Here is a 24,353-nt window from a genome sequence, read left to right on the forward strand (position 1 = left end):
CAAAACTTGTTCTGGAATCATTTGAGGAACATGACAAAGAGCTCAAGGTGTTGACTTGGCCTCTAAATTCCCAAGATGTGCTGGAAAATAAGACCAAGTCATGGAGGCCCCACCTCGCAACTTACAGGACTTAACGGATCTGCTGCTAACGTCTTGGTGCCAGATACCAGATGACACCACCAGAGGTCTTGTGGGGTCCAGACCTCGACAAGTCAGAGCTGTTTTGGTCTTTGGTGGCACAAGGGGGACCTACACAATATTAGGCAGGTGATATTAATGTTGTTGTTGGTTTATAGTTATGTGCCTCTGTATGGGAATCAAAGTTCATACATCAGACGAATCCCAATGCTGACACCAGTCCCAGTAAACTCACACGATCCGTGCAAATGTAATGTTGCATTTTAGATGCAATAAATTAATCTAAAAAACTAATAAAGTATGTATAAAATGTTTTCTTTCCACAAAGAAAGGACAACCAATGAACTGTAAAAATAAAAATACTAAACACTAAGGGCTAGATTTACTAAGCTGCGGGTTTGAAAAAGTGGGGATGTTGCCAATAGCAACCAATCAGATTCTAGCTTTCATTTATTTAGTACCTTCTACAAAATGAGAGCTAGACTCTGATTGGTTGCTATAGGCAACATCCCCACTTTTTCAAACCCGCAGCTTAGTAAATCGAGCCCTAAGAATTAAAAGACTTTTTTAAGGATTTACAGTAAAACATAATTATTGAAGTCATTTATTTCAAACATAACTCAGACAGTTTTCCTTTTAAAGATGTGTTTACACTTTTAGTTTTAACATTGCATGCAAAATTTGGAGTTAACTTTGGGTTACATAAAAATGCATCATGAACACCGGCCTTTCATTTTCAGAAAAAATTCTACAGGAGATTATTTTTCTTTAATGTAAGAGAGCGAGAAGAATTTTGCAGAAATCTCCAGAGGTGTCAGATTTGATAGCATCGGCCAGGCTCTTTTTGTACAGCTCCAGGTACTTTTGTTTGATGGTCTCAAGATCAATCTGCAGATAAAACCAAAACAAAAGAATGTTTGTAAAAGCTAAACTACACACAGTAGGCAATACACAGCATTCAACATCTTATAACTTAGTGGTTAGCACTTCTGCCTCACAGCACTGGGGTCATGAGTTCAATTCCCGACCATGGTCTTATCTGTGAGGAGTTTGTATGTTCTCCCCGTGTTTGCGTGGGTTTCCTCCGGGTGCTTGGGTTTCCTCCCACCAGGCGCGGGCTGACGGACGTCAGCCCGGGGGGCACATGCCGCACAGGCGGCCGCATCACATGACACGTGATGCGGCCACGTCATCACTTTTATATTACTTCCGGGGGGCGGGCGGCCCTAACAGCCGTGATTCTGAGCGGCCCGGGGGGGCGATGCCCCCCTGCCCCCCGGCCAAGCCCGCCCCTGCCTCCCACACTCCAAAAACATACTGGTAGGTTAATTGACTGCTAACAAATTGACACTAGTCTGTGTGTGTGTTAGGGAATTTAGATTGTAAGCTCCAAAGGGACTGATGTGAGTGAATTCTCTGTACAGCGCTGCGGAATTAGTGGCGCTATATAAATAAATGGTGATGATGATGATGATGTGGCCCTTGGATCTTCCAAGGCCACTCATTCTAGGATTGATACAGAAGTCCCCAGTGAATGCATGAATGCAATGTGTTCACATAGACCATGCAACCGGTAAGTGTGACACTGGCTGGTCCTTAGAGGGTTAAAGCAGCAGTGGGACAAAAGCCAGTTTGCATATTGTATCTTGCATGAAATTGCTCTGCGTATACCCACAAACATGGGCGAAGGCATACGACCCCTTGCAGATTTGCGTGTTTCTGTTACACCTGCTTAGTGTCTGCGGAATTGGGCGTTCTAACCCAGGCCGGGTACAGTAACGTTGTGTGCATCAGCAAACCGTTTGTGATTGGCTGTTTGTGAAAGAACCACTTACGCTGATAAATGAGTTCTTCATTTCTCACGCATATACTAAGCTATTGTGTGCGTGTTTAAGCAAACCTTTTTCTATTTGTACACCAGACGGGGAATAGTTTCTGCTGTAAATGGTTAAAAACATCTGGGGGTAAATGTATGAATCTCCGGATTCTTCATCTCCGGCGTGTTCAGCCTCTTCAGCGCTTTAATTTAAAGCGGCGCTGCATTGTAAAGGGAAGTTTCCCTTTACAATGCAGCGCCGCTTTAAATTTAAGAGCTGAAGAGGCTGAACACGCCGGAGATGAAGAATCCGGAGATTCATACATTTACCCCCTGATGCTATATAAACATGGCTGAAAAGCACAGGAGGAGGCCAGAAATAGAAATAGATTAATTTAGTAAGGGCTGCAGACAGACACATGCAAGCCGATAAAATAAAGTTACTTGATGGTGGACAACCCCTCTGAGAGTGAACATAGAGTATGTGAGAGGACCCCTTTAAGTGACCATAGACCACCTGACACATTATGTATAGACATTTATAAGAACAATAAGAGACCAATTACAAACATGTTTAATGGCCATATTTAGAGATATCAATAGATAGAGCCTGGCTGGGCATGCTGGAACTTACAGTCCATCAATATTTGGAAAGCCAGATGTTGCCTACCATTCATAAACAGATTTATTTGTCAATTAGTTAAATGCTTCATTTCACGTGAGGATAACAGACTGCTTCCAAAAACTTTGTTTTAAGATTCCCCTGTCAATACTTCTCACCCTCTGATAACTCTCTTTGCACTGCACACCACTAATCCCATTCGTTCTGCTTAACTTAACAGCTTTGAAGGGAAATGGAAATAGATTTACTTGATAAAAGGCTCGTTTATAATATATTTTCCGCTTCTGCTTTACACAAGTAAAAGTCGAGACATATTAGCCTAAAAATTCTTGGAGGCACTCAATTTAATGATATTAGTGTTGTATTAGAAAGTAAAGTATTGATGGGATCAGGCCTGCTCCCAACATCTAATAAAGAACCACCACATAACATTAATATTCCACCACCATATAACATTAATACCCCTACAAAAAGTTGGAGGAGAGGGCAGGATGAGACACAGAAAGGGAAGGAAGGAGAGTTGCTCATAGCTGATCCTGGGGTAGGAGTTAGCCACCAGAATACACAGCAATTTTGTCCTAAGAAAGCTCCCATACATTATTTTGCACACAAGCAATGACTGATCTGTAAGGAGGTTTCTATCAAGCAATATATGTAAATCAACTATACAGAGAATACTTATTATATAATACATATTAATACATATTATATACAGACTGTGCATATACAGTACCGTCTATTAAATAGAAATATATCAATAAGTACAAGCACAATGTTCAGCTTTACTGACTATGGGCCTGATTCATTAAGGAGAGTTAAGTAAAAGTAAGCAAGTAAGGCAAAACCATGTTTCATTGGAGGGGGAGGTAAATTTAAAATGTGACGGCAGAATTATAGTTGGTGTAGGACATGTCCTAGATCTACTTTAAATTTTAGTTTACAAATAAGCTATCAAGTATTTGTGTGCTACATGAAAAAACAGCCAGTATTTACCTTATGTGCAAAATAATAAACTAATTTGCGCCCCTTGCATTGTAACATGGTTTTGTCCAGAAAACTTAAGTAAGAAAACTTATTCAATCTTTTGCTTAACTTTCCTTAATGAATCAGACCCTATATATTTTATTTATGTGTGTGTTAGGAAGTCATCGAGGCAAAGGAAAATTTGTGGAAACTGATATATGTCGCCCCCTTGTGTTGTACAGAGAAATTGTCTATGAGAGTCACTCAACAGAAACTATATTATGTCAAAAGTAGGATTTCACACTATCCTTTGAGCTTATCTTGTGTAGAATGAAATGCCTTCATTTGGAATCAAATCCTCTATATTATTTTTTTAGGGCAAAATAAAAGCATTTAAAGGAGGACTCCAACTTAAAAATAAATTAAAAAAATTAAACAACAACTTCCACTGCACTGGCAGGACTCAGGGATGTTTTGTAAATGCTGAGGGCCTATGTGCAAGAGCAATGACTGGGCCTCTCACTCTCCCTCCCGCCCCACCCCCCAAAAAAAAATCACTTTCCATCTATTGCTCTTTTCTAACCAACCTGTGCTCTCTATTTTCTTTGCCGACCTATCTTATAATTCTCTCCCTGTTTCTTTCTCCAATGATATGTTTTCCTATGGGACCCTGAAGATCTAAGGGGAGGCACCCCCGTTTTGACTACTCAACCTACCCTTAGATGCTGGAGGGCTACACTGGCCTTTCCCTATGTTCAGGTCGTCATGTGATCAGTTCGGGCCAATCGGACCCACAAACATACATAGAAGTGCTTCACTTTCTGAAGACACACCGACCAATGAGATCAGGTGCACGACGAGCAGGAAGTGGCGTTAGGACAACGACCACCCCAGTTGCCCCTTCTGGATCTGCACAGCTGGCAGTGTCCTTCTGGGTGAAGGGGACCACAAGTCAAGGGGATGGCGTAGGGTGTCTTTGACTCATGAGCCCTTGTGCACTGCACATTTAACACCCATGGCGGATATCCCAAGGCCCAGGACCCCAGTAGCTCCTGATATGCTCACCTCTAATGACCATTACTCCAGGACTCCATGCTCTGGGGAACTTTAAATGTGATCAGTGAAATTATATTGATTGTACGGACCGAGCTGTTCTGTTTACTCTGTATGGTTATATATCTTGTTGTCTACCTAATCGTTTATTCCCCTTAGGTACAGCACCATAGAACATGTTGTTACTTAAAATATAATGATAATAAGAACCACCAGTGATAGGATTTACAGTTCAGTACTAACTGGAGTACGGCCATTCTTTCTACCTCGGATAGGCTTCTCATGTGCACAGGTGGTTTGTGTTCTTGTTAATAAAATACAGACTTAGAAACATTCCGGGACTTCCTATGAGCACAATGTTCATTTTCAGGACAGTCTCTTACCTCTGCCCTGGTGACGAGAATTCGGATTAATGTGTCCTCATCTGTCCCAGCCCCCTTCATGGCTTTGTAAAGTTTCTTGGCAAAATATCCTTGACAATCCTTAGTGCATTGTACTGCAAAACAGATTTTTTAAAGAAGTATTATACAGACACTTTATATGATTAGTAGAATACTGCAGAGTCGTTGTTGCTGATTGCAAAACGGCGTTGCCGGGAGAGATGAGGCATTATGACACCAAACAGTTTGGACAAATTGGCCACTGGGGGGGGGAGGGGGGGGCACACTTCCTTCAGTGGGCGATATTTAATTTTATTTTACCAATCAAGCAATAAAACTGCTCCCACTTGTTAATGAATACAAATATGCATAGAATAAATGTCTTTGTGGAGCATAGCATTTGTCATGTGTTAATAGGTAAAGATATTAGAACAGTATAATTTTGTCCTTTAACTGAAGTTTAGAATATTTTATATATTACAGTGATTTGGACCTCCTAGCTGTATATGAATAAATACCTATTAATACCACAGTAGGAAACGCAAAGCTCGAGGATACATACATTTAAGTGATAATATTAATTAATAATAATAATAATTAATAATAATAATTAATTCCGACTGCTGACATTTGTGATAAAGTGACATTTTAGTGAAAGTGGGGGAGGGGGGGGGGGTAATATTTTTCCAATGCTCACTGAAATAGCTTCCTTGGTCCGTTCTGTCTTGTTGCCTTATTGCAACAATTTTCAGGAAACCTTTGAATGTGTTCTAATAGGTGATATGTGGTAGTACACACTAAAAAGTACACACTACATACAAATGAGTCCCGGCTCCATTTATATACAAAAGGATCCAATCACTTTACTTTTTTTTTTTTGCAACTAACCCATGGAACTACAAGTCCGATTCATTGGGTGGGGTACGATTTACCGGAGCTGATAACAACGACAGTGAGTATAATGACAAAAAATTTACGAAACTGACTTGCCCGACAGTTAACAAATGCAGACTGACCTTAATAATGACAAAAGAAGTCCCTGACAATGGCGAGCGCTATATCAGTATTTTTAAAGCAGCAATACCGGGTCCCTAACCGTAACCCTATTCCTAACCCCAGCCATATTCCTAACCCCAGCCCTATTCCTAACCCCAGCCATATTCCTAACCCCAGCCATATTCCTAACCCTAACCCTATTCCTAACCCCAGCCCTATTCCTAACCCTAACCAGGGCCGGATTAAGGGAATGGAGGCCCCTGGGCTAAGGGGCCCTCCATTCCCCGCGAGGCCCCCAATGTGAGCCGTCCGCCGCCCCCCACCCCCCGCGAGGACCCCCCCAAGCACTTACCTGTCAGTGCAGTCCTCCGTCCCGGCGCGCTGTAAGCTCCTTACTGAGGAGATCTCGCGAGAGTTCATGAACTCTCGCGAGATATCCTCAGTAAGCAGACTACAGCGCGCCGGGACGGAGGACTGCACTGACAGTACTCAGCAGCATCGATCGGGCCGGGGGCGCCCCCGCCCCCGACCGATCAATAATGCTGCTGAGGAGTTTGAAGGGCCCCCTGGATGCCCGAGGCCCCTGGGCTATAGCCCAGTTAGACCTCGGGTTAATCCGGCCCTGACCCTAACCCTATTCCTAACCCCAGCCCTATTCCTAACCCTAGCCATATTCCTAACCCTAACCCTATTCCTAACCCTAGCCCTATTCCTAACCCTAACCCTATTCCTAACCCTAGCCCTATTCCTAACCCCAGCCCTATTCCTAACCCCAGCCCTATTCCTAACCCCAGCCATATTCCTAACCCCAGCCATATTCCTAACCCCAGCCCTATTCCTAACCCCAGCCCTATTCCTAACCCTAGCCCTAGCCCTATTCCTAACCCCAGCCATATTCCTAACCGTAACCCTATTCCTAACCCCAGCCATATTCCTAACCCCAGCCATATTCCTAACCCTAACCCTATTCCTAACCCCAGCCCTATTCCTAACCCTAACCCTATTCCTAACCCCAGCCCTATTCCTAACCCTAACCCTATTCCTAACCCTAACCCTATTCCTAACCCCAGCCCTATTCCTAACCCTAGCCATATTCCTAACCCCAGCCATATTCCTAACCCTAACCCTATTCCTAACCCTAGCCCTATTCCTAACCCTAACCCTATTCCTAACCCTAGCCCTATTCCTAACCCCAGCCCTATTCCTAACCCCAGCCCTATTCCTAACCCCAGCCATATTCCTAACCCCAGCCATATTCCTAACCCCAGCCCTATTCCTAACCCCAGCCCTATTCCTAACCCTAGCCCTATTCCTAACCCCAGCCATATTCCTAACCGTAACCCTATTCCTAACCCCAGCCATATTCCTAACCCCAGCCATATTCCTAACCCTAACCCTATTCCTAACCCCAGCCCTATTCCTAACCCTAACCCTATTCCTAGCCCCAGCCCTATTCCTAACCCTAGCCATATTCCTAACCCCAGCCATATTCCTAACCCTAACCCTATTCCTAACCCTAGCCCTATTCCTAACCCTAACCCTATTCCTAACCCCAGCCATATTCCTAACCCCATCCATATTCCTAACCCTAACCCTATTCCTAACCCCAGCCCTATTCCTAACCCCAGCCCTATTCCTAACCCTAACCCTATTCCTAACCCCAGCCCTATTCCTAACCCTAGCCATATTCCTAACCCCAGCCATATTCCTAACCCTAACCCTATTCCTAACCCTAGCCCTATTCCTAACCCTAACCCTATTCCTAACCCTAGCCCTATTCCTAACCCTAACCCTATTCCTAACCCCAGCCCTATTCCTAACCCCAGCCATATTCCTAACCCCAGCCATATTCCTAACCCTAGCCCTATTCCTAACCCTAACCCTATTCCTAACCCCAGCCCTATTCCTAACCCTAGCCCTATTCCTAACCCCAGCCCTATTCCTAACCCCAGCCACAGGGGGGGGGTGCAAATTAGTTTTCTGTTTTGCACATAAATACCGACTGTTTTTTCATGTAGCACACAAATATCAACTTTAAATTTCAGTGTACAAATAATCTATCAAGTATTTGTGTGCTACATGAAAAAACAGTCGGTATTTATGTGCAAAACAGAAAACTAGTTTGCACCCCTTGCATTGTAACATGGTTTTGTCCAGGAGACTGAAATAAGAAGTTTCTTAAGTTAAGATCCTTAATGAATCAGGCCCTACAACACTAGTGTTCTTGGATCCGCACAACAGAAGTAACGTTACTGATTTGCCAGCTTACACCATAGGGCACAGATGAGCAGCGATGGTGAACATAACATAACATTGTATTAGCAGTTGCTGGAGCCTGGAACACTGCATGGCAATGAAGAATTTCCCTATCTCTCTTACCACAATTATACCATTTTGTCAGACATTATCTGAATTCTACTGGGACTTTCCAGAGAAGAAACCAGGTCAGGACCGGAGCAGGAGATGCGTGAGACTGCGCTGACATATTAACAAGTCAGTTCCCCAAACAGAAATCCTGGCACATGCATTGTCTGTCTATGACTCATGTGTCACTGGATGTAACTGGTCCGTGGTCTGCTGCCCCCATAACTTGTGCTGTGTTATATGTGCTGCTTAATGGTAAATAAGCCCAACATGATTTATGTCATATAACTCATATAACTATTTTTTAGGTTCTTGGCTTTTGAGGGTTGTTTTGAACATTTAACATTTGTTTATGTTTAGTTAACAGCATCCGTTAAGAACGGATGAGACAAGGGGGTAAATGTATTAAACTGCGATTTCTGCAAATCGACGATATTTGGCGACTTTGAAAGCTACATTTAAAACGGCAACGTCTTTAAAGGCAAGTTTTTATCTCATGGGTTTCTTATACCAAACCTACCTTTGGGGCCTAGGTAGGTATGAGGTCCCCCTGAGAAACCTCTGGTAAACGTTAATATTATTAACCAATATGAGCCATTAGGGGAACCAGCATTAAACACTCAATAGAAGGTAAACCAGGCTCGGTGGGTAATGACATTTACCGATTGTGAGATAAGCCTTCTTCAGGTCTCCTGATGTTTCACTTTTAATGACATCCTCAAGGTTTTTCCCGTGCAGCTACAAGAGAAACATGAATATATTTAGTAAGTTACAACTGTATGATTCATTAGAATATGGTAACGTTAAATTGATTAGTTTACAGAACTGTCGTTTAACCCTTTGACAGACCAGGGCGCATACGTACGCCCAGACACTCTGGGCACCAGGGCGTAGGGACATAGCTGCTGGTCCCTGGGGGCCACCGCAAGCGGTTACCTAATGTTAGATTGCACCTTCTCTGCCAAAGTGGAGTCATCGCCAGCGTTTCCATAGAGGAGGGAGAGCTCCTCGCTCTAATAAAAGGTCACAGTTGCGCCCCAAAGCGCTGCTGCAAATTGCGTTCACTAAAAAAGCCGCAATTGCGGGCATATGCAAAGCTGCAAGATACATGCATGTCTGCACTAGTAGCCAGGGGAAAACGCAGGATTTGTAGAGGGGGGTTTCCACACTACGCCGCCAGTGGGCGTGACCAGCATGCATGGGGGCGTGGCTATAATTTTAGACAGTACTTGGCTGCTCTCCAACTCTTCCTATCCCCGTAATATACATGGGCAATGCTGCGTGCACTACTGTTAGGTGCACACAGCTCTCCCTTTTCAAGCAGAGCCGTGTGAAGCGGGAACAGGGTCCAGCCACCTCAATTATACAATGCCCTAGGCTTGGAGAGGGGTTTCCAGGCACTAGAACCCCCCCCGCCTCCTCGGTTTGCCTATGGTAGCATACGGGCCCGTTTTCACCAGGCATATGTCCCATACACGTAAGCCCATGTTTTGTTTGCAAACTACGTTTTCAATATTACCCATCAATAAAACTTCAAAAACATCTTCAATAAAAGAGAAACAACTCTCACGTGACAAAATATAAAAATGCTTAAACATGCACACAAAAGCATAATATATGCAACAAAGAAAGCCTCTATCAGTGTTAGCGGGGCATTCCCAAACAGCCAATCACAAGTGTTTCACAATTCCAGGGTGGTCTCATCATCATCTCATCTGTTATTTGCACCTGCCCTTGCCAACCTGCCAATAATAAACGGTATATACATCTAACAGCGATTGCACAAACACGTCCTTACTGTACTTGGTTTAATTGGTCATGGAAATCTGCGTAGGCACTTTGTGTGCGTCCACTTTCCTGGGCAGGTGCAGAGCGATTTCACTCAAGATATCCTACGCAAACTGGCGTAGTACTCGGTCTGCATCTGTCCCCCTGTGTACAAATGGGGTGTGGTCTAGAAGAGTGAAGGGGTGTGTTCCTATTGAATTGGGGAGGGGCAGGGTAGTTCAGGGGTGTGGCTTGATGTATCGGGGGATTGGACAATTTTATCCCGATTTTTTTTATTTCTTGCAATGCAGGGAGGTGATTATATGACAGGAGCAACAAGATTATCAGAAAGTTTTGTCTGAGACGGGTGGGGCAAATAAATTGGGTGTGGCATTTGGCACCACATATCGGGTACCCGCCGGCTGGTTGTTGGCTGCCGAGTGAGTTACCCACTTGCCTGATACTTACAATTTCATATGCTTTAAATGTGGCTCTTAGCTGCATGTAGTTTCTTGATGCCAAGATGACGTTGAACTCTGACTCATCTGAGCCCCATCGAGCTTCCCCAGCCTAAAGAAATAAACAAAGAATAAGCAGAAAATGGTTACATGGAAGCCGCTTCGTGTCATGAGTCAAATCATTTAACGGACATCATTAAACTCTCAAGATGATGATTTAAAAATGAAGATACATAATTCAGAAATACTACCTAATAATGCTACATAATTTAGAAATACTAATTGTTAAGTCAATCTGCAAATCCTTCATGTCATTGATTAGCGGTTTTGAGGCTTTTAATAAAGGAATCCTACAATTGTCCAGTTCTCCAAGAACAGTCACATTGTATTTCTCCTGGACTCTATAACTCACTATGATTATTTGAGATTCCAGATTGCAGGCATAATTAGTACTTTGGGGGCCACATAAGATAATTTTAAAGGAGATGGGAACACTAGAGTTACCACTCACCAGTAAATATCCCTGTTACCCTGTAGTTAGACTCACGGCCTTCAGATATGTGCATGCTTGAATCCAGTGTCTAGATGCATTGCGGGGAAAAAAATCTGATAATCGCCATTGACTCCAAAACTTGCACCAGATTTATGTAGGTGCAACATTTCCATCTCGTAGCTAATCTATTTCAAGCTCAAAATAAGATACGTCTCTCTCCAATGGGCCTAACTTGGCCTGGGCATACTACACTGCGCTTACACGTAAACGCACATGATCCGCCAAGTGCAAGGAGCTGTAAGTTGCAGATGTGTGCAAGATAAGTGCAAATGTGTAAATTTGGATGCAAGTTGTGATCATGCAATTTTTTTTATCACACAAATGCAGTTAGGTGCAACTCTAAGTCATCCCCAGAGTGGAAATGTAATCAAACTAATGGAATAATCCAGCTCTTGGCGTTTGGCCATTGAACTTGCTTTCTCCTCACCTACAAGTAGCAGCATGCCCTGACAGCCTTGGTAGCTTGAGGCATGTATAGCGACACAGCTGGAGAGCCACATGTTGCCTACGGCTGCCAATGCATGCTGGGATTTGTAGTTCGCCAGTAGCTGGAGTGCCATCAGGGGTGTAACAGTACAGTACATCGGGACCCATAATAATATTTGGGTAGGAGCTCGGCGATGCCATTTTTGGGCCTCTGGCTCTGCTCTATTGAGCTATAGGTGGTCCAGTCTTTTGAGAGTAGAGCGCAAGCCTCAGGGAGAGTGGGGCCCTTGGAGGGGCCGCACCCCGTATTGTTTTAATATCATATACGTTTGCAGGCTTGCTCCAATAATGTAGGAACTGTGAATAAAGTGTTTCTCATCAACAAAAGTATCAACAACTCTACAATACACATAAATAGTAAATGATTATCATAATGTCACACTGACATCTTTTCAGGAGACTTTACAGCAGGGGCACCAAGCGTACTCACTTCATACAGTGTTTTAGCATCCTGGCCGGCAAGATCTTTATTAATGTCAAGACCTTCATCGCGGTTTGCCTAGAAAAAGATAAAATAAGTGGATCAGAATGCACAGTGTTCTGGTTATATTTATAGTACAATGTATTGTAATGTGCACCAATGCCGAGTAATGACAGTGTGTGATGTTCTGGCCCTCACGACAAAGATGGCAATATGCGCCCAGCCTTCTCTTTTTACACGTGCCGTAATATTATACATACTGCTCAAATATTATCCTTCCATCAGGTCTGATGCCCGTACGTTAATCTAAGAAGGAAACCTGCCGGCTGGGGCAGATCTGGCATTTAAGACACATTTATAAGTTATACTAATCCAGCAGCTCCCAGTTATGCTTCACCCAACGCAGCTGCCTCTTCTGCCTAACCCTTCTACGATACGAGATAGAACATTAGAACAAGGCCCAGATCTCAGCTTGAAATGTTTTACTTCTTCTATTTAGAGCATTTTGACCATCACCTAACAGTTGATACATACTGATATTGTTAGGAATCTTTACTTGCAACTTGTCTGCAGCTGCCAAACTACTGTCAAGCTAATGTTGTGCACTACTAAATTTATCTATCACCCAATGTACCAGTGGATTGACGCTAGCTTACTTGTCTTAGTTTTGGGTCATGAGTTCAATTCCCGACCATGGCCTTATCTGTGTGGAGTTTGTATGTTCTCCCTGTGTTTGGGTGGGTTTCCTCCGGGTGCTCCGGTTTCCTCACATACTTCAAAAACATACTGGTAGGTTAATTGGCTGCTATCAAAATTGACCCTAGTCTGTGTGTCTCTCTCTCTCTCGGTCTGTGTATGTTAGGGAATTTAGGCTGTAAGCTCCAATGGGGCAGGGACTGATGCTGTCCAGTGCCACTGTATACAGTTCTATGATACTGCATGCTGCCTGATGACACTTTATACAATTCTATGATACTGCATGTTGTCCAGTGCCACTGTATACAGTTCTATGATACTGCATGTTGTCCAGTACCACTGTATTCAGTTCTATGATACTGTATGTTGTCCAGTGCCACTGTATACAGTTATATGTTACTGTATGTTGTCCAGTGCCACTGTATACAGTGCTATAATACTGCATGTTGTCCAGTGCCACTGTATACAGTTATATGTTACTGTATGTTGTCCAGTGCCACTGTATACAGTTATATGTTACTGTATGTTGTCCAGTGCCACTGTATACAGTGCTATAATACGGCATGTTGTCCAGTGCCACTGTATACAGTTCTATGATACTGTATGTTGTCCAGTGCCACTGTATACAGTTCTATGCTACTGTATGTTGTCCAGTGCCACTGTATTCAGTTCTATGATACTGCATGTTGTCCAGTGCCACTGTATACAGTTCTATGATACTGTATGCTGTCCAGTGCCACTGTATACAGTTCTATGATACTGCATGTTGTCCAGTGCCACTGTATACAGTTCTATGACACTGTATGTTGTCCAGTGCCACTGTATACAGTTCTATGATACTGCATGTTGTACAGTGCCCTTGTATACAGTTCTATGATACTGCATGCTGTCCAGTGCCACTGTATGCAGTTCTATGATACTGTATGTTGTTTAGTGCTACTGTATACAGTTCTATGAAACTGCATGTTGTCCAGTGCCACTGTATTCAGTTTTATGATACTGCATGTTGTCCAGTGCCACTGTATACAGTTCTATAATATTGCATGTTGTCCAGTGCCACTGTATACAGTTCTATGATACTGTATGTTGTCCAGTGCCACTGTATACAGTTCTATGATACTGCATGTTGTCCAGTGCCACTGTATGCAGTTCTATGATACTGTATGTTGTTTAGTGCTACTCTATGATACTGCATGTTGTCCAGTGCCACTGTATACAGTTATATGATACTGTATGTTGTCCAGTGCCACTGTATACAGTTATATGATACTGCATGTTGTCCAGTGCCACTGTATACAGTTCTATGATACTGCATGTTGTCCAGTGCCACTGTATACAGTTCTATGACACTGTATGCTGTCCAGTGCCACTGTATCCAGTTCTATGATACTGCATGTTGTCCAGTGCCACTGTATTCAGTTCTATGATACAGCATGCTTTCCAGTGCTACTGTATACAGTTCTATGATACTGCATGTTGTCCAGTGCCACTGTATACAGTTCTATGCTACTGTATGTTGTCCAGTGCCACTGTATTCAGTTCTATGATACTGCATGTTGTCCAGTGCCACTGTATACAGTTCTATGATACTGTATGTTGTCCAGTACCACTGTATACAGTTCTATGATACTGTATGTTGTCCAGTGCCACTGTATACAGTTCTATGATACTGCATGTTGTCCAGTGCCACTGTATACAGTTCTATGATACTGCATGTTGTCCAGTGCCACTGTATACAGTTCTATGTTACAGTATGTTGTCCAGTGCCACTGTATGCAGTTCTATGACACTGTATGTTGTCCAGTGCCACTGTATACAGTTCTATGATACTGTATGTTGTCCAGTGCCACTGTATACAGTTCTATGATACTGCATGCTGTCCAGTGCCACTGTATACAGTTCTATGATACTGTATGTTGTCCAGTGCCACTGTATTCAGTTCTAGGATACTGCATGTTGTCCAGTGCCACTGTATACAGTTCTATGATACTGCATGTTGTCCAGTGCCACTGTATACAGTTCTATGATACTGCATGTTGTCCAGTGCCACTGTATACAGTTCTATGATACTGCATGTTGTCCAGTGCCACTATATACAGTTCTATGATACTGTATGTTGTCCAGTGCCACTGTATTCAGTTCTATGATACTGCATGTTGTTCAGTACCACTGTATACAGTTCTATAATATTGCATGTTGTCCAGTGCCACTGTATACAGTTCTATGATACTGTATGTTGTCCAGTGCCACTGTATTCAGTTCTATGATACTGCATGTTGTTCAGTACCACTGTATACAGTTCTATAATATTGCATGTTGTCCAGTGCCACTGTATACAGTTCTATGATACTGCATGTTGTCCAGTGCCACTGTATACAGTTCTATGATACTGCATGTTGTCCAGTGCCACTGTATGCAGTTCTATGATACTGTATGTTGTCCAGTGCCACTGTATTCAGTTCTATGATACAGCATGTTGTCCAGTGCCACTGTATACAGTTCTATGATACTGTATGTTGTCCAGTGCCACTGTATACAGTTCTATCATACTGTATGTTGTCCAGTGCCACTGTATTCAGTTCTATGATACAGCATGTTGTCCAGTGCCACTGTATACAGTTCTATGATACTGTATGTTGTCCAGTGCAACTGTATACAGTTCTATGATACTGCATGTTGTTTAGTGCTACTGTATACAGTTCTATGATACTGTATGTTGTCCAGTGCCACTGTATACAGTTCTATGACACTGTATGTTGTCCAGTGCCACTGTATACAGTTCTATGATACTGTGTGTTGTCCAGTGCCACTGTATACAGTCCTATGATTCCGCATGTTGTGCAGTGCCACTGTATACAGTTCTATGATACTGCATGTTGTCCAGTGCCACTGTATACAGTTCTATGACACTGTATGTTGTCCAGTGCCACTGTATACAGTTCTATGATACAGCATGTTGTCCAGTGCCACTGTATACAGTTCTATGATACTGCATGTTGTCCAGTGCCACTGTATACCGTTATATCATACTGCATGCTGTCCAGTGCCACTGTATCCAGTTCTATGATACTGCATGTTTTTCAGTACCACTGTATACAGTGCTGCCTGATGACACTTTATACTGCAGCTATGTGAGACTATACAAGAGTTCAGCAAGTCCATTTTAAATATAGAACTAGGACACAAAACTTCTATTTAAATCACTAACATGATACATTCTGCATTACATATTGTCCAGGTTTAAAAAAAAACAATGACATATTGGTAAGTTTAAACCACATTTATTCTAGGAATTGTGACTAAAATTCTGAGACTACCGGAAATTGCTCTATATAATGAAGACAATGCGATGTGAGTCATATCGCTGGTGTAATGTTTTCATTAAACTCCTTTTAAATTTGCGAGGGTGTTTTTTTTGTAGTGTCTGGAGAGAGGGAAATGGCACCAAAATCCAGTCCTTGGCTTTAAAGGGAAACTGTGACTCTTTCTTTTATACATGTATGTTACATTACAACTATCTTTTCAGTTAAAATGAGGGTATTCAACACTGGCAGCTGCTTCATTGACTCTCCCTAACCCCCTTCATTGTTACAGTAACAAACAACAAAAAAGCAGACGGTGGGTTTGAAAAAGTGGAGATGTTGCCTAAAGCAACCAATCATATTCTAGCTATCATTTATTTAGTGCATTCTACAAAATGAAAGCTAGAATCTGATTGGTTGCTATAGGCAACATCTCCACTTCTTCAAACCCGCAGTTTTTTGTAAATCTAGCCCCCGGGCTGTTTCTTTTCTCTGGTCATTGGAACTTTGTCTGTTTGTGGATTCCCTTGAAAGTGCAATTCTCTTATTTTATGCCTTTCAATCTTCACTAAGTCAGAGGTAGTTGGAAAATTATTTGGGGTTTGTTACTGTAACTATAGGGCGGTTTGAGGCTTCAATTTAAAATGTGTGGCGGATTATTCAAACCGCCATCAAAACCGCCATCCAAAAGACAGGACAGTTGTAAGTGCTTCAGAATTCTGGATTTTTTTGCCATTCAGAACATAAGATAAAGCACCACTGACATATAAATTATGTTGGCAATCATTAATTATTTATTGAGTGGCAAAATGAATTACATATTAACTTATAAGGGGGAAAAAAAAATGATATTAAGGGGATAAAAATATTTAATTATTAAATTATTCAGACAATATGTAATGACAAATTTTGCAACATAAATAATTATTTAGTCAGTTTCCCACATAATATAATAGTGTCCCCTTAAAAATATATATATAAAAAAAAAAACTCTCATAAGTTAATATTAAATTAATTTTGTCCCTTAATCAATAAATAATGATTTTCCAAATAATTAAAATATCAATGGTGCTTTCTCTTATGTTCTTAATGGCAGCATTAAGTTTGAGCAACCTCAACACTCACAACCACCTCTTTTATTTTGGCCGTTTGGACGGCTGTTTTGCGGCGGTTTTGAAAACCCAGCTTAGTAAATTATTATTATTATTATTATTAATATTTATTTATAAGGCGCTACAAGGCATCCGCAGCCCCGTACAGAGACAAACAAAATCACAATACAATGGGAGACAGCACAGTACAGTAAACACAGCAACTCAGTACGCTCAATGCACAGCTAGAGAGGGCGGGGAAAGGGGAGGGAGGATCCGAAAACGATGGGGCCCAAGAAGGGGGGCGCGGAAGACAGGGAGACCCCCAGGGGGGAGGAGGGAGCGAAAGTGGATGTGGGGTGGAGGACCTTTGAGGAGGAGGGCTAAGTAGCTGGAGAGCAGAGTTAGAAGTGGTGGAAACAGGAGGAGAGATGGCCCTGCTCAGAGGAGCGTACAATCTAAGGTAAATCCGGCTGTTTGTATGTTCATCATTATTAAAATCAGGATGGCGGTTTGTAAAGTGGTGGTTTTGAAAAATGTCATTTCTGGCAGCTTTAACGGCGGTTTGGGCTTTAGTAAATCTGGCGGTTTCAAAACCGATGGAAAAATAGCCAAAAACCGCGGGTTTGAGCAAACTGCCCATTAATAAATCTAGCCCCTAGTCTGCATTCAGTGAGGACTGCCCCAAAACCGCCCTCCTCCTTCCTTCAGAAAACGCAAAATTTTCCACCTCCGCAGACGCTGCCATTTTCATGTGCAAAATCTATGTGCACGGTGCAAAAATTCAAGTTGTGCAAGTGACGTTTTCAATGCGGAAAAGCACATGTTTTGCACATTTGTAAATGTGCTTCTTTGAATTGAGCCCTGTTCTTGGTGAATAACACTTAGAGCTAGATTTACTAAACTGCGGGTTATAAAAGTGGAGATGTTGCCTATAGCAACCAATCAGATTCTAGCTGTTATTTATTTAGTACATTCTACAAGATGACAGCTAGAATCTGATTGGTTGCTATAGGCAACATCTCCACTTTTATAACCCGCAGTTTAGTAAATCTAGCCCTTAAACTATGCAAACTAATTTTTTTTCAGTATTTTATAAAGCAGGTGATTAATGCCTGTGACACTCACCTGCAGCAGGGAAATAAGAATTTTCCTGAAGTATCCACTGGTTTCACTCTGGACGTCTTTCTCCAAATCTCTGTCATGCACTGAGAAAAATGGACACATATTTATCTATCGAATGACAAACAGAATCAGCCTAATATAGTACAATGGATGTAATTAATGTACTGTATATTCATATAATATATAATGTAAATAAAAATACTGTAGTATAATTAATGCATATAATGTTAGGCAATATTCAGTGTAAATTACATATATAATATATATACCATATAATGTAAATAATCATAATGCAATATAATTAATGCACTTACATCTCTTGTACGCCTCTTTTATGTTTCGTATTTGCTGGAAAAAAAAAAAAAGTTGGAAATACTGAAGATATTGACATTAAACTACATTACATTTGGGCCGATCCTCAGAGCGGGAGTGTGGCTCTGGGTTGTGACATCATAACCAAGCGCCACACATCCAGCGTAACACTGACATGGGGGAGAAGCTGCCAGTAGCTTCACATGTGAGAGGCTGCCTGCTGCATCTCCTTCATGTCAGTGGCTGTGTGGGCATTACATTTATTGGATGAGTGACATTATGTCACTCATTCTGTGTTTTCGGTGCCCCCTAACCATTGGCACCCTAAGCAATCGCCTAGGTCATCTTAGTGGTAGCGTCCAGATGACATATTGCAGTGTGTATGGGCACCTTTAGGTATACAGCTGCTGTAGTTGGAAGAATGGGATTATGTTAAACTATGTATAAAGTTCCTCTCTGGAGCTCAGGCGTTTTTATAATTGACAATCTGCATTCTCAAAAATATTGTTTCAGCAACAACATGGCTGCCGCTACTCTGGTGTAGTTAAGGAACACGACGGCTTGAAACCTGTGGACTATAAACCTAGCCGTCTTCTGTTTCCACTTCCTATGAATGCGGAGTCAGGCCAACTTTTGTATTATACCTTAAAATGGAGCCATTCCCTACAGGAAATGGTAGCAGCCATTTTGTGGACTATCAATTCCCTAGTGACTAATGACTAATGTATTAGGCACTTTGCCCCCGTGATGTCACTAGTCCCTAATGAATGGATAGACTGAATTTCACAAACAGGCTGCCTTTGCTGTGTATTGATGAAGGTCCACCTTAAAGTGTCATTTGGCGTCCATAGAAATGTCAACTGTGGGTGGGAATAGCATTAATTTACTTTAATTAAGAGAAGATCATTTCTAGCTACAAGTGGAGGATTCTCCAAAATAAGCAGATATAGAGATGGCGTTTGAGTTGGCCGTGATGTTCAAAGCTCAGGCAGCCATTTTGAGTATACAGCTAGCACCTAGCAACCAATGATGTCACTGGTTTCTTGTGAACTGATAGGCTGCACTCTCAGGGATATTGGTTCAGTAAACAAAATGGCTGCCTTTGCGCATCCATACGTACTTGTGTATCCGTGAAGTTAAAATTAGCACGTACTAAGTTAAATAAAGCTTAGGAAGTGAATAATTTGACATTGTACCTTATTGTCTCTTGTACACAGGATTTGTATAAGAAGAGACTCATTGGTTCCAGCTCCCTTCATTGCTTTTCTGAGCTCTTGCGCATCAAATTCACAGGGCCGGAAAAGCAGGGCCAAGGCGGTCTTCCTAAAGTCACCACTCAGTTCACTTTTTAATACTGCATCTAGGTCCTATAACATACAAAACACATTTTAACCACAGGGTATAACTGAATTATAGAGTGTTATTTTATTGATATAAGTGCAGACATGCACAGTATGGCAACTAATCACAAGCTTGCTTTCATTAACCTCTTTAGCATTAGAATGGCAGAAGCCAAGTGTTGATTGGACAAGGTTGACAAATTAAATATGTGCCCCTAAAATTGCTCCACTGTCACAAATGAAGCTCTTTTTTTCTTCAGCCGAGGTAAGCTACGCAGAACTAGTTTTAATTAATAGTTCTTTATTGCAGAAAAATATTTTAAAAGCGGTATCTATTAAATTAAAAAATGTATAGGTATAATATTCACTATAATATAATAATAATAATAATAATAATAATAATATAATGCAAAGATTTATCTATAGCTATAACTAATTGGTATCTATTCTCCCTATTGGTTTGAGTAGAGAAAATATATTAGCTATAGTATTCACCCAATCTATCTGATGGTATATATTCAGTAAAAAAAAAAAAGGCTCTGGTATCTTATATCACAATGTCTTAAAATGTTCTATAGTGTAATATTTAGAAGAACGAGTGACGTGTGATTTGTTTGTACATCAGTTGTGTTGTGGGGAAGTGGAAAGTGTGGTTAAGGCAGCGGAATATGGAAGCGTACTGGAACAATTTATGGGGCATATTCAATTAGGATTCGCGGCCGCAATTACGTGCGGTGACATGGGTCCTGGTACCGCAACATCATGGATTTCTGTGCGCACCCCATAGAGGTGCGCACAGAAATCTGCGATGTTGCGGTACCGTAATGGCACTTTATAGACACAGCTGCGCGTAATCGCGGCCGCGAATCCTAATTGAATATACCCCTATAAATGTACGTTTAGTTGAAACTAGTGGATTCTGTTAAAGGAAATTTAGAAATGACAGTGTGGAAACCGATAAGTGGCGGTATGACACTTCCACTACTGTATATATATATATATATATATATATATACTGTATGTATATATATTGTAAGTGACTGGAATGTTGTACTGTGGTAGTGTTACAATGAAGTCCACTGATTTTAGGGAGATGTGTATATTGTAAACTACTGGCTCTATATCGCCCAACTGTTTCAACTTAAACGGGACAGTCCTGATATGAGGAGACTTACCCGGCATACTGTCAGTCCGGATTTTTGTCCCGACTCCAGGACAGTTGGGTTCTAGTGCATACGCCATTGGAAGGGTTTTTTTTAGGGCAACACGGTGGCTAAGTGGTTAGCATTTCTGCCTCACAGCGCTGGGGTCATGAGTTTAATTCCTGACCATGGCCTTATCTGTGTGGAGTTTGTATGTTCTCCCTGTGTTTGCCTGGATTTCCTCCGGGTGCTCCGGTTTCCTCCCACACTCCAAAAACATACTGGTAGGTTAATTGGCTGCTATCAAAATTGACCTTAGTCTCTCTTTTTAGACTGTAAGCTCCAATGGAGCAGGGACTGATGTGAGTGAGATCTCTGTACAGTGCTACGGAATCAGTGGTGCTATATTAATAAATGGTGATGATGATGAAGGGATTTAGAGAAGGCGGAGTGGTGTGACCTGACAATGTCCCTTTATGGTGCACTGTACTGAATGTCTCACCCAGTTTTGTAGAAGACCCCAGCCATTTCCCTATGTGCCACACCTATTTTGAGACTGTTGGCAGACCAGCGGCCACTTAGTGCTTAGACTAAGTGGCAGGATTGGCCCAGCTCAATATTCTCCTAATGACCTCTAGGCTTCACTGTCATGAAATAATTATTAGGCTCTCAAAATCAGTTCTGCCTCTACTATGTGTAACAGCCCTGTGCTCTATAATACACGATACCTCCCCGCCATCTCTATGACATAAAACAACCAATACACAATGCTGGTGCACTCACCTTTCCAAACATTGTCTTGTATTTTTGCTTAATTGCTTGCCGCTGGTCAGAAGATCTATTTGCCAAAATTTCAATGATTGCTTTTTCATTGGTTCCTGTGAAATAAGACAGGCACCAGTTAAATTAATATATATATATATATATATATATATATATATATATATATATAGAGCTAAAATAAAAGTTACTCTTATACAAAATAAGTTATTGTAACAGATTTTTAAAAGGTCTCCAATTAAACTATTTTACATTTTTATGTAAGGAATAGATGCACTACCTGTAATCGTTGATAGGTGGCAGCGCTGCACACGCCATAAACACAAGTGACATCAGCTGCTGATATCGGGGCTCAGGAGTAACACCCGATTGCAGCCCCTATCTACCCTGCAGTATCAGCCTAGCTGTGCAGTTTGAATTGTAAAGTTGCCTTATTTGGAGACGAGTATTTTATTGTTTGACCTTTGTCATTTATTTAAAATTTTCCACACCTACGACTATAGCTTCCATTCCCTACTGCTTTACAGTTTCAATTCCTATGACCATGACTTATGTCTCTTGCTCTCTCCAACCATTGAGTTCAGGGGCAAATGCAGGATATGTAGAGGAGGGTTTCCACACCACGCCGCCAGTGGGCGTGACCAGCATGCATGGGGGCGTGGCTATAATATTAGACAGTGCTTGGCTGCTCTCCAACTCTTCCTACCCACATAATATACATGGGCAATGCTGCGTGGACTACTGTTAGGTGCACGCAGCTCTCTCTTTTCAAGCAGAGCTGTGTGAAGCGGGGGCAGGGTCCAGCCACCTCAATTATACAGTGCCCCAGGAGGGGGGTTTCCAGGCACTAGGAAGCCCCCCTTCGGTTTGCCTAAGGAGTTATCCATCACCAGCCTACAGCCAAAACCTCCAGTGTGACCGGCTTGTTACAAGTTATACACAAATCATAGCTCCGGACCCATCTGCTCATCCCCCAAGCCATATTATAGGTGGGTGGGAAATGGGGGTAACAGAATCATTTCTTGTTATTCTGAAGGTCACAACCTCTCGTCTCCATCTGCAGTTGCGCCAGAGTTTCCTCTCTGTGGTCCTGGTCGAAAAATACATAATGTTTTACTCTTATCTCTGTGTTTGCATCTGTACACCTACCCATGCCTTTACAGGCCTTCTGTAATTTCTTTGCATCTTGTTCTGCATCGAAATCGTGGTGATGCCGAATGGTTGGCTGGAAAAACAAACAAAAATAAACAGATTATAGCGTAGTTCTTTATCTATTATTGATATATTAGATATTTCAGCATTTTGCACCATCGTGTGGGGTTGTTGTTCATATAGTTTAATTAAATGGGAAAATAACTTTACAGAAGAGACAGTAAATATGAGCTTATAATTATTAAACATGTGATTTGTTTGTATTATACTCCTTATTACAAATGCACACTGTGAGATTGTTTTCACTGTTAGAATTAAAATAAATCAATATAATGTTTGGGAATCGAACTCACGACGCCAGTGCCGTGAGGCAGAAATGCTAATCACTGAGCCACCGTGCTGCCCACATATATATCCACAATATTGGTGTGTTGGAGGATGCTCATAGCTTATATTTGTATCAATATTAATGATTTTTGCATTGGTCCACACTAGACATAATTATTTATTACTAAAATGTAAAATACGTCTATTGATTTTTATTTTATTTTACTGCTTCATATTGTATCACCTTGTGTCTGGCATCGGGATAATTCATTTTGATACTATTTATAATCTATCAGAAGAAGAGTGCCACCTGTTTAAGGCCCTGATAAAAGCACGTTACCCGTCTGTTCAGTTGCGGTGCCTCCTTCATCAAAGATTTGGCTTATCTAAGATTTGATAACTGGCTCCATAAAATGGGATGGTCGCCCTAATTAATAATCAATATTAGTTTTTATTGTCGGTCTTTAGACATGAATGAGTAATGTTCTGCACTTTGCTGCTAAATGACTAATTAATCAATGTATTGATCTGAAAGCGAAGACCGAACAGGCAAGAAAGATTGTGTCAATAAGTTATTATTTATTTGTTGCTACTAAGCAACTACTTTTCCCTGTAAATATAAAGGGAGAAGTGGCGTAAAATAGATGCACAATCACTAATTTAGGGTTTATTCACTAAAATATCTACAGCGGTGTCAGATATAATCTGAGCCGTGTCCATGAGCAAACACAGACTGATTTACATTTAGTGGTAGATGCATCAAACCGTGTAAAAATGAAAAGTGGAGGTGTTGCCCATAGCAACCAATCAGACTCTAGAATGTACGAGATAATGGTTAGCTACAATCTGAATGGTTGCTATGGGCAACACGTCCGCTTTTCCTTTTTACACGATTTTCATAAATCTAGCTATTATAGCCTGCAATGAAAAGAAAACTAGATCTATCTTGGAGGTTACTATATTTGAGATGGACATACCGATGGGTATTTTCGCCGGAGATAGAGCTTGTTTTAGCTTCGCCCTATACACCAAAGAAGTTACTGCTGGCATTAATGCCGTTATAACCAGC

General features: G+C 41.6%; 1 protein-coding gene across 1 annotated transcript in view; it reads right to left on the reverse strand.

Moving 5' to 3' along the window:
• Positions 1-728: 728 nt before the first annotated feature.
• Positions 729-24,353, reverse strand: part of ANXA13 (annexin A13) — a 31,466-nt gene continuing 7,841 nt past the window's right edge. Inside the window, exons 2-11 of the mRNA XM_075214039.1 lie at positions 22,955-23,030; positions 21,809-21,903; positions 19,740-19,910; positions 18,546-18,579; positions 18,235-18,314; positions 12,027-12,095; positions 10,568-10,669; positions 8,995-9,070; positions 4,976-5,088; positions 729-1,026 (exon numbers count right to left, since the gene is read on the reverse strand). Of these exons, the coding sequence (XP_075070140.1) occupies positions 907-1,026; positions 4,976-5,088; positions 8,995-9,070; positions 10,568-10,669; positions 12,027-12,095; positions 18,235-18,314; positions 18,546-18,579; positions 19,740-19,910; positions 21,809-21,903; positions 22,955-23,030 (936 nt within the window). The 3' untranslated portion in view covers positions 729-906. The remainder of the gene's footprint in view (positions 1,027-4,975; positions 5,089-8,994; positions 9,071-10,567; positions 10,670-12,026; positions 12,096-18,234; positions 18,315-18,545; positions 18,580-19,739; positions 19,911-21,808; positions 21,904-22,954; positions 23,031-24,353) is intronic.

This window comes from Mixophyes fleayi, chromosome 5 (genome assembly GCF_038048845.1).
Source record: "Mixophyes fleayi isolate aMixFle1 chromosome 5, aMixFle1.hap1, whole genome shotgun sequence".
In the NCBI taxonomy this organism is placed as follows: domain Eukaryota; kingdom Metazoa; phylum Chordata; class Amphibia; order Anura; family Limnodynastidae; genus Mixophyes; species Mixophyes fleayi.